Raw genomic sequence first — 17,949 nt, 5'->3', positions numbered from 1 at the left:
CTAGAGCTCTGTGTTTGAGCAAAGAGGATCCGACATGTAGTGCAGTGACAGGTGAATTCATGTGCAGTGAAGTTTTAGAGGAGCGTGACATAGCTGAGTCACTGGGCTTAGCCAGAATAATGGGAGAGCTGCTGTGAAAAGACCTGAATCTCACACACACACACACACACACACACACACACACACACACACACACACACACACACACACACACACACACACACACACACACACACACACACACACACACACACACACACACACACACACACACACACACACACACACACACACACACACACACACACACACACACACACACACACACACACACACACACACACACACACACACACACACACACACACACACACACACACACACCACAGTCAACAGTGGACGGCTCAGCAAAAGCAGACTGAATGTGACCCAAACAATAAGGGAAAAAAAAAAAAAAATCTCTAGACCATATGTATATTTTCAAATCAACTCTTTGCCCTATCAGAATCGAGGTATTTACATTTTAAAAGCAGATGTGCTGATAAACACAGTACAGCACATACAGGTAATATATTGAGATGTATTTTTAGGGCAAGGATCCATATTTGGTACCTCAATTCAAAGTAAATACCATAATATAGGATGCCAGTAGAATGTACTAGTGTATGTTTTCTCCTCACAAATAAGTGGAGAATATATTAATTGTGCAGCAAAAAGAAATGTATCTTCACGTTTTGTGACTCAGTATTAAAATGATCATTATGAAAATGATTTAAGTGCTAGTGAATGTACAGGAATGTACGCAGATTTTCATTTGGGACTCAGTTTCTGGTAAAGGTAAACCATTTTAAAGGTTAACTCAACCCCCAAATTTTCTTTACAATGTTATATGCAGCCCCACTATAGTCTAAACACCCAATCACGGCCCATATTTGAGGGGGAAGAAGCGGAACGATTAATAAAACACGGGAGTCTCAAATAAACCCTTTGGAATCTGGAAGTAGCCATGAGTGAGCACACATGTCATCACTGCCTGGTACTAGTTGGCCAGGGAGGGGCCACAGTTATTCTTACATAACACACCACAGTACTAATAGGGCCCATATTACTTGCAGAAGCAGTCCAACAGACCACTGTTGGTAATATGTCAAGTCAGATAACTACCCACAATGAGTTACTTTGTGTTGTGTCACAAAATATCAGTCCAATATAAGTACAAGGAAATGATCCAGCATCCCTATGTGTCACTCTTTACTGGTTATCAGTGGCAACACATTGCGGAAAGGACTTCTTATTTTGCTGAGTTTTGAACAGGCACTGCAGTAGTTGTCTTGATCAGTTTGGACAAAATAGTCACACACTTACACTGGAAAAGATGGATTCTTCTTTAACAGGTCAGTCAAATATTGAATATTTACAGTATATTTGTTATTTGAAACAAACAACTAAAATCTAAAACTGTTGCCCTTCTTGACTAGACGCAAATGTAATTGCATTTATATTTAGCTAATGTTCACAAATCTAGCGAAAACTCACACGCAGCTATAAAACACTACCATAAATGGATTAACACGTTTTTTGTGCAGAATTGGTGCGGATACTAGTCTTCTCCATGCTGACCTCCTTCACCTGCAATGCAGCTTGCCCCAGCGTATGCAAGTGCTTTTCCAACGGCGAAGTCAGGTGTACCGGCGATACCCTCACCGATACGCCGCAACAACTGCCGGTTCACACGTATACACTGCATCTGATCGGCACAAACATGCACGTCATAAGTGAGCGCAGCCTGGAGAAAAAGGAGATGATGACGCGTTTTAGTCTCATTTTAAGTCACCTCCATACTGTCCATCCCCAGGCTTTCCATGCCGCTCCGCAGCTCAGGACTCTCCAGCTGTCATCCAATGATATTTCCGCACTTGATGCGAGAGTTTTTAGCCCACTCACCGCCCTGGAGGAACTCTATTTAAATGTGAATCAACTGGAGGCCATTGATCCTGACATGTTTAAAGGACTTGTTGCTTTGCAGGATCTGGATTTGAGTTACAACAAATTGTCCAGTGTTCCTTCAGGGGCTTTCAGGGGACTGGTGAAACTTGAGAGCCTGGATCTTGGCAATAACTTCTTGAAAACACTTTCACCCACGACCTTTCGCTCCTTGAGGAAACTTAAAATGCTCAACATTCATAAAAACCAATTAGAGAGGTTAGAAGCTGGGACGTTTGACGGACTAGTGAACCTTGAGTATCTGCAAATCTTCTCCAACAAGATAGCCACTATTCCTCCGAGGGTGTTCTGGTCACTGAGGAACTTGAAGAATCTCACCTTGTCGTCAAATCAACTGCAATCAGTCCCCGAGAGGAGCTTCTACAACATGCCCAAGCTGTCTAAACTGACTCTTTACAAAAACCCACTCTTAACGCTTCCAGATGAGTTAATGGGACACATGCCTGAGATGTTAGAATTTTACCTGTATGCCACAAACCTCATCACAGTCCCTGGAAATCTTTTTGCCAACATGTCTGGGCTGCAGGCCCTAAACCTCCATTTTAATGACAGGCTAAGCGAGTTGCCTCCAGATCTGTTTTGCTGCCTTCCTAATCTGCAGAAGCTCTCACTGAAATCCAACAATTTCCAGCATCTGCATCCGCAACACTTTTCCAGATTAAGCAAACTGGACATATTACTTCTCAATAACAACACCCTCAAGAATCTACCCCAAAACATATTTCAGGAACTTGGACAACTCACGATGCTGGATTTGAAGACCAACCAGCTGCGAAACCTTCCAGAAGATATTTTCAAGTCCAATACGTTTCTGAAGGTTGCTTTGAGTGACAACCCGTGGGACTGTACCTGCAGCATCAGAGGTTTTGCCAGATGGATTAAGCGCAACAAGCATGCGGTTCTTGCCAGCGAAGATGTGATGTGTCACAGTCCGCAGTACCAAATACTACGCACCCTTGACTCTCTACATGATGAGGAGCTGAACAATTGCAATGTTACAACAGTCACCCCAAGTTGCACTCTGACGCACGAAGCAACTCAAGCGCCATCGAAAACAACTCCTGACGCAGCTTCCTCACACCAACACCAACCCAGCGTCAAACCAGACGAGACTTCCCCACTGCATTTCGATGACATTCTTGTCATCGAACAGGGACTCGATTTCGTCCACCACAACTATCACAGGGATTGGGTGTATGTGTGGTTTTTGCCCTCCACCACAGTCTTGGCAGGCTTCCTAATGTTTTCTCACATCTTTCTTGTGGCCGCTGGCGTGCTCCTCATCCTGTGTGCCATCTGTGGTATGCATCTTCTGAGCAACAGGGTGGAGGAGATAAAGGCACAATTTGTACACTTTTAAGTGGTAATATATTATTCAGGTCTTAAGATTGTTAAAGGGAAAGTCAACCTAAAAAAAATCTTTATATGTTGTATGTGCCCCCCCACTAATCTAAACACAGCATTCCGATGAACATTGCTCTTGTAGAAGATTTAAGCAGCAAAATACACTCGTTTTTATCCATCCCGGGGGGGGGGGGGGGGGCAGCCATTTTGCCATAGGATGTCGACTGAGAATGACATTGCATTTGCTGACGGCGCAGGTATACGACCAATCACGGCTCACCTGTTTGCTGCTTTATTCATATTCTACAGAGACAATAATAATCAGAACACCATGTTTAGACTAGTGGGGCTGCATAGAACATATTGTAAAGAAAAAGTTTGGATTGACTTCCCCTTTAAGAGAAAATGATTCATTAATTCAATATACTTGATCACACCTTTTTCTTTTACTACAATACTGCAACTTAAAAATTATACCCAGTAATGCATGTGCACATGTTTCCATGTATGTAAAGCCTCACATTTGTATGTAATTTAACTTTTGTAAAACTGATTAAATGGCTTGTTTAATATTTCATTTGAAGTCTTTTATGTTTTTTTTTTGCCACTTGCTGTTAACTGAAGATGACATCAATGTTGCTCAGGTAACAACCAATCACAGCGCAGCTTCAGAAAACAGGATTTTGCTTCATAACTAATATTCCACAAATGAAATATTAATCAGAATGTCATGATTAGACTAGTGAGGTCCCATATAACATATTATTGTCAAGAAATGTTTAAGGTTGAATTCCACTTTAACAAAAGTATTATTAGTGTTTATAGTTCAAAGATTTCCAGCATGCTTCTGGCCATGATAGGACTATCACACTTCCTCTTTGAGAAGGACAGAGAGCGGATATTTCCCAATATAGAGACTAAAGGGCCATATCTTTTTGGCAATTTCTGATGAGAAAAATGACTGTTTTCCCAAAGAGTAGCAGGTGGAGCAGCAGTATGAGATCAAAATGGTATGCGTGTCAAAACTACAGTCAGGACAACTACCACTGGCATAATAATTTACGGTATCCATTTTTGTGCATGGTCTTTGAAGCTTTCAAAAGGATTTAAACTTTTACATAATGACTACAGACGCCACAAATTCCATAACTTTAAAAGAAACCGCAAACAATAGGAGGATGAATTAGTCAGCTGCTCCCAAGTTCATTGCCATGACAACAAAGTGATTAGAAATTTCCAGTAGGCTGCCTTCACACAACAGGAGGTATAAACCAGCTCCCACAACACACACACTCACGCGGCAGAGGAAATGGTGCAGTCGAAAACAAGCGGAAAGATTGCAAAAAAGCAGTGACTCATGGGATGAAAGTTTAATTTTGACAAGGGTACAATGATTTCAGAACAATCACTGTTAGGATTTAAAAACTATTTTTTTTTTATAAGCCTTGGGAGTGTCACATTGAAGTTGTCCTGTAGCGTATCCAGCCAGCAACTGAGGTTTCAACATTGAAATTGACATTTATACCTTTTAGCGACAATCGTTTTTCAAAAAATACCTATATATGTTTTCATATTTGCACATACGTTGGTCGTATGCTGTCCAGTGGGATAGTTGGGTGATATAAAAAATAATGCAAGGACTCATTATTTAAATTAAAGGCGTTTTCCCAAGTCATAAGATTTTTTTCTATTAAAAATGAACTTTTATTCCAGTTGCACTATTGTATTATCATTATTATTATTATTTATTTATTTTACTTATTTTCAGTGTGGCCCTAATACACTTTCAGAGTGTATGTTTTGCAAATGGTGTATTATTATTATTCCCTTTTTTTTAATTTATTTTACTTTTTAAATGTTTTATTTTTACATGTTATAACATATATGGTAACTGCAGCAACATTTTCCTATACACTACATGTTGTGTGTTTACTGATATGGGTCTGTACGTTACTGTGGTTCCACCCTCACTATCTGGATTTTGTGGCAAAGGAGTTTGTTTAGGTTCAAACATGCTGTCCAGCCTCCCTCGTGGATTAACTGTGGTCTGTTAATTTTCACATTGCAACCAAATGCTGAAGTCTCTGAGAAAAATGTTCATGTCATTTTGCAATGCACATTCTAAAGATGTTAGGAATGAGCAGTTTGAGTCTCATTTAGCCACACGATATATATACAATAGGCATTTCCTTGCATTGAAATGTATAGCATCTGGGCAGAGCATCAATAATAAGAGGCATTGCATGAGATAACAATCCAACACGCACAACAATTTCTTTTAAAACAATAAACACTTCCTCTTATCATAACCTCAATCTCGATACAGCATCTGTTTCCTAGAAAAAAAAACCAATCACACATACAGCAAACCTACAGTAATTGCAAACACATGCATCCTCCAAGATCTCACGAGTCCAGTATGAATTCAGACTAGTTCTGACGCCAGAGAGGGAGGGGCTTCCCCCTTTACCCAATTGCCCTCATTTGACAAAAAACCTGAGGCAGATGCAGTGAGGACCGTTAGAAAACTGTGACGATGACGATTAAAAACACAAGCTACAGATTTCATGAGCGGACAAAAAAAACTGTGGCACGAAGGGATCCGTGTGAGGATGACGACTAGGAAAATGTGATAGTGTGAAATTTTCATCACTGAATTTCACAAGCTTCAGAGGAAGACTGTCTGCATAATAGAGAACACCAACTCCCTCTGTGTTTTCAATCGTCTGCCACTATTTCAAGGTAAGAAATGTGAATGCTGTGAGTCCTTGGGTGTGTGTGATTTAGATGTGTGCAGCATACTGTACTTGCCAAGAGTTAGTGCAAGTTAACAACAATGATGATTCCATTCTTGTAGCATTTGTGGTCATCTGACATGAAAAGTTGATACAGTACTGATTACAAACGGATCAACGGATTTGTTTTTCTGTTTCATAACTTTGCAGTACGTAAAGTCTCTCAATTCTGCTTAAAAGTAGTGCTGCTGTTCTTCAACTAAGACAGACGAGAAAAAGAAAATCAAAGTGCTTCATGATGAAGTAGAAAATGCTTAAGCCACATTTGGCACACACTTCATTACAGGCTGTCACACCCACACGCATGCAGGAGAGTTGCAATGTGAACAAATGCGGAACTTTTTTTGTCCAATGGCATGTAGCTGTTTGAGAGGAGATACTATGGTTGTGTCACATATCACCAGTCTTCCGCTCAAAAGACAAAAACAGGAAACTGTACTTGGACGATGCACTGGTCAGGGGAAATACATTGTTTAATTTCCTGGGGGAGTTACTCATCGTTGTGAAAACCAAAAGTTATCACCAAAAAGATGAAAAAAATAATACTCTGCATTTAGTAGCTTGGGGTGGGAATCACAGTCTAACACTGAGTCATTATTTGATGTTGCCATATCATTCCTTGACCATGAGAGACATTGAAATCTTGTGATTGTCCCACCACAAATACATGCCGATTGTGAGACTCATTACATGAAACTGATTTAGATGATGAAAATGGTCACTGTGAACAAGTCCCAGCCAATGATTTGCTTGTCATTTTATGGTCATATCCACAAAAATGATAACGACAGGCTTTTTTTTTTAGAACAATTCCAAAAACTACTGACTAAAACTATAATTTTTGACAGTTCTGATGCAAAAGTGTCCAAACCCCCTAACTGAAGAGAATATCATTGGTAACTTGTTTTTGCCTAAATCAAATTACATAACTTTTCTGCCGTTCAGACCAGATGAATTCGTTCTGTGTCTTGGACTGGGCGAGTGTCCACACTATAAGTCTGACCATCAACCATTTCCGCCCAATCATCACGACGCAACCAAGAGCACGGTCCGACATTGTTAGATTTAGGCCTCTTAATGATTAGATAGGTGACTTGAGCTGAGCTGTTGTGTCGCTGTGACCTGTCCTGGCTTTGCGCCTTCCTATCTATCTGCACTTTGGCACACGTGGCCGCTTAAAACCAGTTAAGACCATCAAGTCACACATTTTCACATGGGCTAGGCTGAGCCCTCCCCCGTGTGGGTGGGCGGTTCAGGTCGTCAGGGAGGCAAAAAAAAAAAGAAAAAAAAAAGACACACCAGACACTCAGTGTTATGGTCTTGTAGCATCCCAGATTCCAGACGATCAATCGTTGATTATGCCACGCTACTCGGGGTTACGACGCAACCATGACAGTGAACGTTTGTGACGCAGCCGTCGGTTCAAAATTGGGTTTGATTCATGTAGTCTGAGCTCAGCATTAAAACGATGGGAATGTCCTCATTCCTAGCACCAGCTTCGTCATAAAGAGGAGCTGTTGGGGGTCCAGGGGCTATTCATTACCATCAGAATAGAGGACCCAATTAAATCAACAATGGATTGAAATACAAAAATAATGTTAATGTAAAAATATGTGGTGAAACATTGCTCGATAGGTTCATTGAAATGGAAAAAAATACAGCTAATCCAACATTTGTCTTTTTCTAGGGACAAAATGGACCATCATCTCATCGTTGATGTGATTCTATTCCTCTGCTCCACCGTTGCTGTTTGGGCGTGTCCGGATGGATGCCAATGTAATGGAGAAGAACTGCTATGTACTGGCATCTCAAAGGTTCCTCTACTGCCATCATCTACAACTGGCCTCTATCTCACCAAATGCGAAATCTATTCTTTGAAAGCAGAGGATCTTTCTTCTCTAACTAACGCAATATGGATTGCTATCAATGACACTGCTTTGAGGGAGATTCAACCTGGCACATTTGATTCCCCTGTCAACATAAAGGCTTTAAGAATTAGTGAAACTGAATTGCAAGATCTACCGGAGGCCTTGTTCCAAAACCTTCAGAAACTTCAGACTCTGAATCTAAATAGAAACAAACTTATGGCACTCCGTCCAAAATGGTTCTCTCCGATCAAAGCTCTCACTGCTCTTGATCTCATTCAGAATCAACTGACCTCAATACCCATGGAGACTTTTCACCCCCTTACTGAGCTGGAGTACCTGTTGCTTGCAAGAAATGAAATCAGCCAGTTACCTAGTGGGACATTCAAAGGGCTTTCTAAGCTGAAATATCTTCGACTTAATAAAAATTTGGTTGAAGAAATACCCAGTGGAAGTTTCGATGACCTGGGAAATCTGGAGGAACTATCTCTACAGGACAATCGTATTACTCATCTCCAACATGACTTGTTCTCAAAGACTCCAAAACTCACAAAGCTGTTCCTCTCCAACAACCAACTGAGGACTCTTCAACAGGGACTCTTCTTGCACCTTCCCCTGCTAGCCCAGATCTCCTTGTATGAAAACCAGCTGGAAAGCTTTGGTCCAGGAGTGTTTGGTCCCATGGCCCTGCAAGAGTTGTGGCTGTACGACAACAAAATGAGTCATATAGAGGATGACACGTTTAAAAATCTCACTGAGCTGCGACTCCTGGTGCTCAGTCACAACCGGATTAGCCATGTATCTCCCGGAGCCTTTCGAGGGTTGGAACAACTAGGCGAAATATCGCTTCACACCAATCTGCTGAAAGCATTGCAAGCTGGGACATTCCAAGGTCTCCCCAGCCTGGTAAACATTTCTTTGGAGCACAATTTTATCAATCATCTGCCTGCCGGCTTTCTCCGAGACCTAAGTCACTTGGGACAAATTGATCTGAGAAATAACTCCCTTGCAAACCTGCTACAGCAAGATCTAGATGCCATTTCTGTGGCAGAAGAGATACTTCTTCAGCAGAACCCCTGGAGGTGTGACAAGGACATTCTGCCTCTACGCAAGTGGCTGAGAAATCACCCATCCAAGACCAACCAAACACTAGTGGTGTGTGAAACCCCCCTCAATCTGAATGGGCAGATGATTACTTGGCTGACAGATGAGGACTTGGAGCAGCAGAGTTCCACGCAGGAGACGCCGCTGACCTCAACGGACAGGAGAAGGAAACCAAACATCCCGCCGGTGAAAATAAGTACTTCTTCACCTGCTGTCATGACGACATCTTCCTCACACTATGAAGTCACAAGCGGCGGACAGCAGGAAGAGGGTCACGTTCTTAACCATACTTCTATCGTCCTCATTGTCATCACAGTCTTTGCTACACTCATTATAAGTGCCACCATCATTGGCTGTCTATTCTGGAGGAGGAACAAGAAAGGACGGGGACGCATAAACCACAGGAGCAGGAACTCTGTGCTGTAAATGAAACCGCTCAAAATAGGCTGGATTTACACTGAAGGTTAAAGTGCACTACACTGATTTAAGGCTTATATGCAATTATAAATATATATATATATATGTTCCAGTGACGACTCAGATCCAGTATAAGTGTTTACATTTGATCCAACAACCTGCATGCACACACATCCAAAATGCACAAAAAAACAATTACAGGGGTCGGTTTACAATGGAGTTCTCGTACCTACGGCAGTGACATAACCCAAATTTTGGTGTATTTAGTAATGCAATTAAATAACCTACACTAACACACTATAGTAATGTCATAAATATGGTAAAGTGTGTGAAAATGACATTTACGACATAATATAAAATAATCAAATGAAAAACAGGTGGTGAAGGGGTGTGCCTTTTTGTGCTTCCAAACCTCAAAACTTCATGGGAGGAAAAAACAATCTGAATCACTTGAACCATGCAGTGAAAATCAAGTTTTAAGAAACTTTACACAAACAAAGGAAATTACTGAGGTTTCCTTTGTGAATTTGGATCCAAGAATTTATTTGAAGACCACAAAGAGCCAAATTGACATAAGTGTCTTACAAGAGCACTTTTTACATTGCAAGTCTCAAGTGACTTAATCCGATTTAATGCCAATATAATTTTTTTATTTTATTTATTGCTTTATTTCCATGTATGTTTCGAGTGAAACAGATCAGTTGCGGGTATTTACACTTACAGAACACATGGAATACACAAATGCCCGGCATTTCACGTAAAACTCAGTGTACACCTGTCATCGACAACACGCAAGTAAACGAAGACACAAAAAACTAAGTGGGCCACAAAATACCATGTATAATTGACGGCCATTATAAATAAATAAAAAAAACTATGTTTTTCAAACCCAATTGCAAAACCTCCAATGAACATTTTACACAACAAAATGGGGATGCTCCCCCAAAACAAAACTAATATTGAAACAAATCTTTTGAAAATAGTATTGTTATTAACTACAGGTGCCAAACTGTGAGTATGCAGGGTCCAATGTTACATAATAAATGTTACATACAGTTTATTTGGCCTGGGTTGATTCTTCCTTTCTTGATAAAATTGAGGGTACCCTCCACATTTGTCCACTGGCTGCCATGGGCAAGTATTTTTGCTTTTTTTTTTTATCATGGACACACCTCTACTGAAGCATATTTATACGGTATACCATAATTAAGATAAGGTAGGATACGATTAAATCATATTTTATGAATCCCCTGGGAACAAATTTAAAGTATATCTGAACACTGTGCAACCAACTGTGAGACCAAAAAATATCTGAATTTTGTCACTTGGACCATGCAGTGTCAATCCAGCCAAGTGTCACTGGTCATTGCATCAACTTTATTCTTGGTGGGGGTGTATACAGTAGCCTAATGTTACCTATTACATGGGCTACCATTAAGCATGATAAATTGCATCCAAACTTTAACTTGACGCTGTATTTGTGGGCTCTGACACACTTTACACAGGAACTCTTTTAATACAGTACAGTAATACAAATATGAATGAAGAGGAAGGACAATACCTGCTATGACGGCCATGAGCTAAGAGCTAACAAGCCTTCACCTTTTCACATTTGACGTCTGAGTCCTTAACAGTTATGAAACACCAACACATCACAGTCATAAATGTTGACAGTGTTATTACATCAGAAGCTTACCTGTAAGGAGTCACAGAAGTTTGTGGTTTTACAAGTTTTAGAACTGTACAATATTTAGCTCTGATTGTTCAATATTGCGACACTGACATCTGCTGCTGATACTGAATAACTACAATACCCAGATGGGACGAACTTTTCTTTTCTTTTCTTTTTTTACATTTGGAAGAAATGTTTGGAGAATGGTATGCAATGAAAGTGAAACAATGACGCCTGTGTTCTGTTAAGCAAGCTGTATGTATAACAAGTCGTTTTAACAATAATTATTTAACACATTTTACGTAATTGAAAGTGAAAATTGATATATTTGGAAATAAATTGATTTAAATGATTTTATATTGCCCCCTTCTTTACTAATCAAATGTTTTCCATGTTCATACAAAAGTCCTTACTGTATGAATAAAATATCAGAAATTCACGTGTCGTAATCATTATAGTCCCCCCCCCCCCCCCAGACACAAACACACACACACAATTGTCCTACAAATCTGAAATAAATAACAAGTATATGTGTGCTGTCAAATATTAAATTTAAATATTTCGTTGTGCTTTTGATTTGGTTCACTATATTGTTGCCATACAGTACAACATCCTGTTACTACCAAGTTAACACAAAATAAAAAATATTGTCATAGAGATTATTATTATTATTATTATTATTATTATTAAATAACAATCCTAAATGAAATGTTATGAATGAAATGCTAAATTCTAAAATTAAAAATAAATAAAAATTAAAAATAAATAAATAAATAGTTGGATGCAAATGAAATCTTTGGTGGGAAATGAATTGCAGAATACAAGTGATAAATAGATGTAAATAGATTTTGACAAAATAACAGTTGTTTATTATTTTGGAGCCATGCTGCAGCTCCATGCTGTAAGTGGTTAAAAAACAACAACTTCCATTCCTGCCCTTATCTTCAGTCCCATGAACGTGTTGGGCCACGCCCTGGAGGGTCGGCTGGCAACGTTGATATAGACAAGAACTTATAAAACCATGTCTGTTTGCATTTCCTTCCAGCTGTAACAACCCTCTGCTACATCCTGGCACAGGAAATAATCAGGTAGGCAGAGAATCCTTTGGTATTCGGCTTTTACAGCATTTAGTTGTGACAAGCTAATCAGGTCACAAAATCTCTCTCTGTTTCTGTTCTAGTAAATAAACATGCAGAGACAACGCGTCATTCTTATATTTCTGTCTTCACTGTTGGACTCCTTACTGACTCAAGACCATTCATGTGCAAAAGAGACAGACTGCCCTTCTGAAAACCAAATTGTCTTTAGTGCAGCTGCAGAAATCCCACGTAATCTGAGAGCAGGAGTGACCGAAGTCTTCTTTTTGGACAGCAACATCAATACAATCCCCAAAGGATCATTTGTGGAAAACCCCCACCTGGAAAAGGTGGAGTTCATTAACACAAACACCTCCGTTGTTGAGCCAGGAGCTTTTGAAGGTGTGGTCGACATCAAGTACGTTGAGATCTCCAGCACGCCGCTGACGTCCGTGCCTGTAGGAGTTTTTACAGGCCTCAGCAATCTGGAGAAAATTATTCTAAAATTGAACAAGATCCGTAATCTGGAGCGAGGTTTGTTTGACGGTCTTAAAAAGGTAAGAGATCTCCAGTTACATGGCAATGAGATTGCATCCATTGAAGACGGGACTTTTGATGGCCTTGAGAACCTCATGCTACTCCATCTGGCTAAAAATCGCCTCACCGCAGTGACAACCGACTGGTTCTCCAAGCTGAGCAAACTGGCCACGCTGCGGCTTTATGAAAATCAACTGACTGCCATTCCAGAGGACATTTTTCACAATTTACCAAATTTAAAAGAAATTTCTTTGCAAAGCAACAAATTAACAGAGTTATCTGTGAATCAGTTTCCATATAAAGACAAACTCACAAAGATTGCCTTGTACGACAATCTCTTGACAAATTTACCAGGGGAATTCTTTGTTGGCTTCCCTAATCTCAAAACACTGACCCTGCACAAGAATAAACTATCAAGCCTTCCGCCTGTGCTTTTTGGGGAACTGACGAAAATGACAGATTTAAGCTTCAGTCAAAATGAACTGAGCGAGCTTCCAAAAGCAATATTCAGTCGTTTGAGTAGGCTGACCAAGCTCGATTTATCCAAGAATCACTTTGCTACCCTGTCAGCCGACTACTTTGAAGGACTTCACAATCTCACTGTTTTGAATCTCCACAACAACAAGATAAATTCCTTGCGTTCGGATGTTTTTGGACAGATTCCATCGCTGAGCTCCCTGGACTTATCCAGCAACCGTCTCGAAACACTCCCTCAGGATATTTTTGAACCTCTAACACGTCTCACTAAAGTTTATCTCAATGACAACCCGTGGAATTGTGATTGCAAGCTCATACATCTCCATCGCTGGATGAAAGCAAACTTTGCGATTCTTCGTAAGCCAGTTGTCTGTTGGTATCCAGAAGATCTTAAAGAACAGGAGATCAAGTCATTGGGAGAGGAGGAATTTATATGCCCTACTCTTCCCATCACAATCACCATGTTGCCTACGACTGCTCTCACAACGCTAAAACTAACCACTACCCTCACAACAACGACAACCACCCCTTGGCCAACCACCGCTATATCTACTACGCAGCCGACTACAACAGCTTCTACTACAATTGCAGCTGAAGAAACGACAACTGACACGAAAGCAACAACACAGCAAACAACACCAGCAGTAACCGTCCCTACTACGCCAGAGCCGGTGGTCACAACACGTGCAAAAGAAACAACCACACAGACAACCATTTTAATCACAACCCCACCAGCCACCACCGTGTCATCAACTCCACAAACAACCACCACGAAAACGGCTTCACCCACAACTACGGCTATTGTCACATTGGCGGCAACTACACCCACAACAATCCTAACTACAACCTCAACACTGGCGGCAACTACACCCACAACAGTCCTAACTACAACCTCAACACTGGCGGCAACTACACCCACAACAATCCTAACTACAACCTCACCAGCCACCACTATGACACCGACTCCGCAAATAGCCACAATGACAACAGCTGCACCCACAACTATTTTAACAACAACAACAGCAACCACAGTCACGGCCACATTACCCTGCACCACTAGCACAATTCCAATCACAACTACGCGATCAGCAACGACCACAAATATACCCACGACGCAACTGATCACCACTCGGAGGACAACACCCCTTTCTAAACCGACAGACCCGGTCATTTTCACCTGTCCCATGCAGCCACACCTGGAGAAGTCACCCGGTTTGTTATCATACGAGGACACAAAAGCGGCTTTGCAGTGCAAATATCAGGCACTCACGAACGTCACTCTTCTGCTGGTGGAGGTGACCTGCACGTTAGTGCTGGCTAAGTACACTCTGTCTCTTTACCGCCTGATGCTGTGCAGGGAGAGGATGCGGCACGAGATCAAACTCACACACTTCTCCTACAGGAAAGAAGTCATCTTAAGGCCCGTGTAGGAGACAGAGACTACAAGTCTGACAAAATTTTTTAGCTAATGTCTTCTGTAGATAATTTAGCAACTCTACCCAGTAAGTTTTGTAGAGTAAATTTGACTTTAAACAGTCTTTTTGGTCCCACTCTGAACAGAGTAAAAATACTTAGAAGACAATAAAATATTCAGAGTAAATTTTACTCAAAATATTTTTTTTTTACTGTGTACGTCTATCACATAACTATTGCATATTTTTCACTCAGAAATTCTAAGTAAATTTTGCAAGGAAATATTTTGGCTACATTTGACTAGTTTATTTAGAAAAATAAATAGAAGTCACTCAATGGTTGAGGAACAAACTCACAATTTCAGGTTAGGAGACATCCAGTCAACCCCCCTAGCCATGCCGCCCCTACTGTGTGTTAGTATATCGTTCGTGTCAGCTGGAATCATTGTATAGTTTTTGGTCTCCTTCTGGATATTAGCAAACAGTAGGAGTGGCATAGCTCAGGTGGCAGAGTGGCAGTCTCTTTTGACCAATTCTTTCGTACACAGTAAAAAATAATTTGAGTAAAATGTACTCTCTCCAAGTGTAAATGTTACTCTGTTTAGAGTGGGACCAAATAGACTCTGTTTAGAGGAAAATTTATTCTACAAAGTTTACTGTGTACCTTTATACCAGAGTTTCTCCAACTTTTTCTGAAATGTCTTGCCTCCACTGGACCTTGTGACGGAAAATATATCAAACATGTATAACTTAATCCCTTTCAAATCTCTTATTTCAGTTGTGTTCTTTGACCGTTATCTCAGTGAATCATGGTAAAGATTCAGGTAGATCACAAGGTGACGCCCACATTTGAGTGCATAATCTAGTAAAATGTGTCTTCCTGTGCTTGATATCTATTTGGTTGTGTCTTCCTAGTGTGTTTATTGATGTGGTCCATCTGCAAATGCAGAATAAAGATCTGTGCTTAAGACCTTCTTTTTGCCTGATATAATAAAACTGCCTGACGCCATATCTTTATCTTTTATCTAATAAATAATTTGAGGCCTTCATAGGGTTTGTTTCAGATATTCGCTAGATTTTCTTTCAAGTAAAAAATAAAAAATAAAAAAATAAAAAATAATAATAATAATAATAAAAATACATAAAAAAAATAATAAATTAAATAAATAAATAAACACCATAAAGGATTACAAGGCAGTGTACAGTATTTCTATTGTTGGAAAAAGGTGAGGGTTGCGTCAGAAAATTTGTTCTCAAAGGAACTGGACAAGTCCAGTTGATCAAAATCCTACCTTTGTCTTTGGGGACTGTGACTGTGTTGTGTGGGTATGAATTTGTTTAGTCATTTACAATAATATATAAAGCTGGGGTGGGAAACCAATTTTGAAAGTAGGGATTGACTAGCACCAATACCAAGTATCGGTATCGGGCCGATACCAGGCCACGGTATTGTTGCTGTTTTAAGATCAGGGACTAGAAATTAGAAAGTAGAACAATAGAAAACTGTCATAAATTTTTGACAAATTAAGGAAAATTGCGTTAAAATGATCTGTCGTTTTTGGGAGGAAATGTTATATATCAAAGGTACTAGTGGTATCGGTACTTGTCAGCATCAGTGACTACTCAAAAGTTCAGTACTCATTTCAAAGGTCTGAAGAAAGTGGTATGGAACATCCCATTTGAGAGCGTTTGATCCAGCTCACATGATAGTTCTAAAACACAAATAAAGCCTCTGAAGAACTGTTATAAAAACCCCAACCCACAAATGCTGACAATATATAACAGTAAACTGTTTGATAGTTCCATTATGAATTGTTCATAAATCTAATATGGTAGAAAAAAGGTAATAGTTACCTACATCAGTTTTATATCTTGATAGTGAATTTAAAAAAAAGAGAGAAAGAATCATGACGGTTTGAGTTTTTGAAATGACTTAGTGCATGCGTAACTGTGAGGTTTCTCAAGCCTCCAATCACCTGAAGCGCACTACTTGACTTCTTACAGCAAGGGGCGCCAGAGTACCACAACAAAACAAACACACCTGCCTGACCCAAATGCTCAGTGTATTGAACCCATTCATCGATTTGGTGGCCAATTCAACGAGTGGGTTCTTTTGGTAGAACTTCTATCACTTTTCACCAAGGTAGACCCTCCTTGCCAACATTTTCACCCACTAAAAAAAAAAAAATGTTGCACTCTAAATCACTTGCATAATTGTAAGCATAAGTAGCAAAGTGAAAGTAAATTAAAGCAGAGGTGTCAACATAACAAACATATTGTACATTGAACGTTTATGTTTAAGGAAAGAAAATTAATTGTTGTTTGAATTCTGTAAAATATCCTAGTACCTTGTCTTTTGTGTTTGGGGCCCGTTCGGACAATGACAGAGATAATGGTGTCATTGCCCTAATGAGAAGTTTCACCTTTGCTTTACCCCCAAGTTGATGATGAGGCGTTCACCAGTGTTCACGACACAAAAGAACACTAGCTCATGTCCGCATTCACATTTGGCTCCTAATTGGGCATTTGCAATTAAAGTGATTCTGTCTCTTCTGTTCTCTTAGCCCACAGGGCTGACTCAACTATAGGTCAAAAAATGAGCAAAGGTTGGAGTTTAACTGGAATTAAATTCACATTACTGGAATTGATGAGGCAGCATGGAGGACTAGTGGTTTGCATGTCATACTCACAGTTGAGAGGTTCTGGGTTCAAATCTCACAGTCGCATGTACCCCACATGACTGTGACCTTGTAGTGGCAATTTATATGTAAATTTGAGTTGGGGAAGCAATGCATTGAAACAATGTATGTTTTCAGATAAGAAATAATGATAACTACTGCACAAATTACTTTTGTTGCTGGCGAGGACCTAATCCTACAAGTGAATTCCTCCCTCAGAGAAGTCTGTAATTGATTTTTTTTAATTGATGTGCCTGTTGTTAAAATTTAGTGATGGCTACAAATAAAAATAAAAATAAATAACAATCATGTGGTATTGGAGATGATGTAATCAAGACTCTTTACAGTTAACCATTCGGTCACCTACTACTTGAGATTTATTTATTTATTTTTAGTAGAACCGCACAAACACCTATTTGCGGAAAAATACAGAGATGGGAAAAGAAAACTGACATTTTCTATTTGAGTAAAAGTACAATTACTTGTGTACAAAATCAACTTTGGTAAAAAGTAAAAGTACTCATTCAAATAATTACTCACGTAAAAGTAAAAAAGTACAGGCTCTGAA

The 17,949-nt window shown here is 39.8% G+C and overlaps 3 protein-coding genes across 3 annotated transcripts; all 3 read left to right on the top strand.

Annotated features, from left to right (window-relative positions):
* The first annotated feature begins 1,265 nt into the window (after nucleotides 1–1,265).
* On the top strand, nucleotides 1,266–3,553 carry LOC147165815 (uncharacterized). The gene is made up of 2 exons (XM_086089478.1): nucleotides 1,266–1,394; nucleotides 1,587–3,553. The coding sequence occupies exons 1-2, from the start codon at nucleotides 1,376–1,378 to the stop codon at nucleotides 3,362–3,364; spliced, it is 1,797 nt and encodes a 598-aa protein (XP_085945604.1). The 5' UTR covers nucleotides 1,266–1,375; the 3' UTR covers nucleotides 3,365–3,553.
* A 2,296-nt stretch (nucleotides 3,554–5,849) lies between these two features.
* lrrc15 (leucine rich repeat containing 15) lies at nucleotides 5,850–11,640 on the top strand. Its single transcript, XM_086090251.1, has 2 exons — nucleotides 5,850–6,090; nucleotides 7,831–11,640. Exon 2 carries the CDS (start codon nucleotides 7,838–7,840, stop codon nucleotides 9,536–9,538), a length of 1,701 nt encoding a protein of 566 aa, XP_085946377.1. The 5' UTR covers nucleotides 5,850–6,090; nucleotides 7,831–7,837; the 3' UTR covers nucleotides 9,539–11,640.
* A 518-nt stretch (nucleotides 11,641–12,158) lies between these two features.
* Nucleotides 12,159–15,708, top strand: LOC147165813 (uncharacterized). Its single transcript, XM_086090292.1, has 2 exons — nucleotides 12,159–12,289; nucleotides 12,382–15,708. Exon 2 carries the CDS (start codon nucleotides 12,391–12,393, stop codon nucleotides 14,719–14,721), a length of 2,331 nt encoding a protein of 776 aa, XP_085946418.1. The 5' UTR covers nucleotides 12,159–12,289; nucleotides 12,382–12,390; the 3' UTR covers nucleotides 14,722–15,708.
* Nucleotides 15,709–17,949: the final 2,241 nt, after the last annotated feature.

This window comes from Leptonotus elevatus, chromosome 11 (genome assembly GCF_054856555.1).
Source record: "Leptonotus elevatus isolate MCC_2025b chromosome 11, RoL_Lele_1.0, whole genome shotgun sequence".
Classification (NCBI taxonomy): Eukaryota; Metazoa; Chordata; class Actinopteri; order Syngnathiformes; family Syngnathidae; genus Leptonotus; species Leptonotus elevatus.
This window is presented reverse-complemented; position numbering and strand designations above follow the sequence as displayed.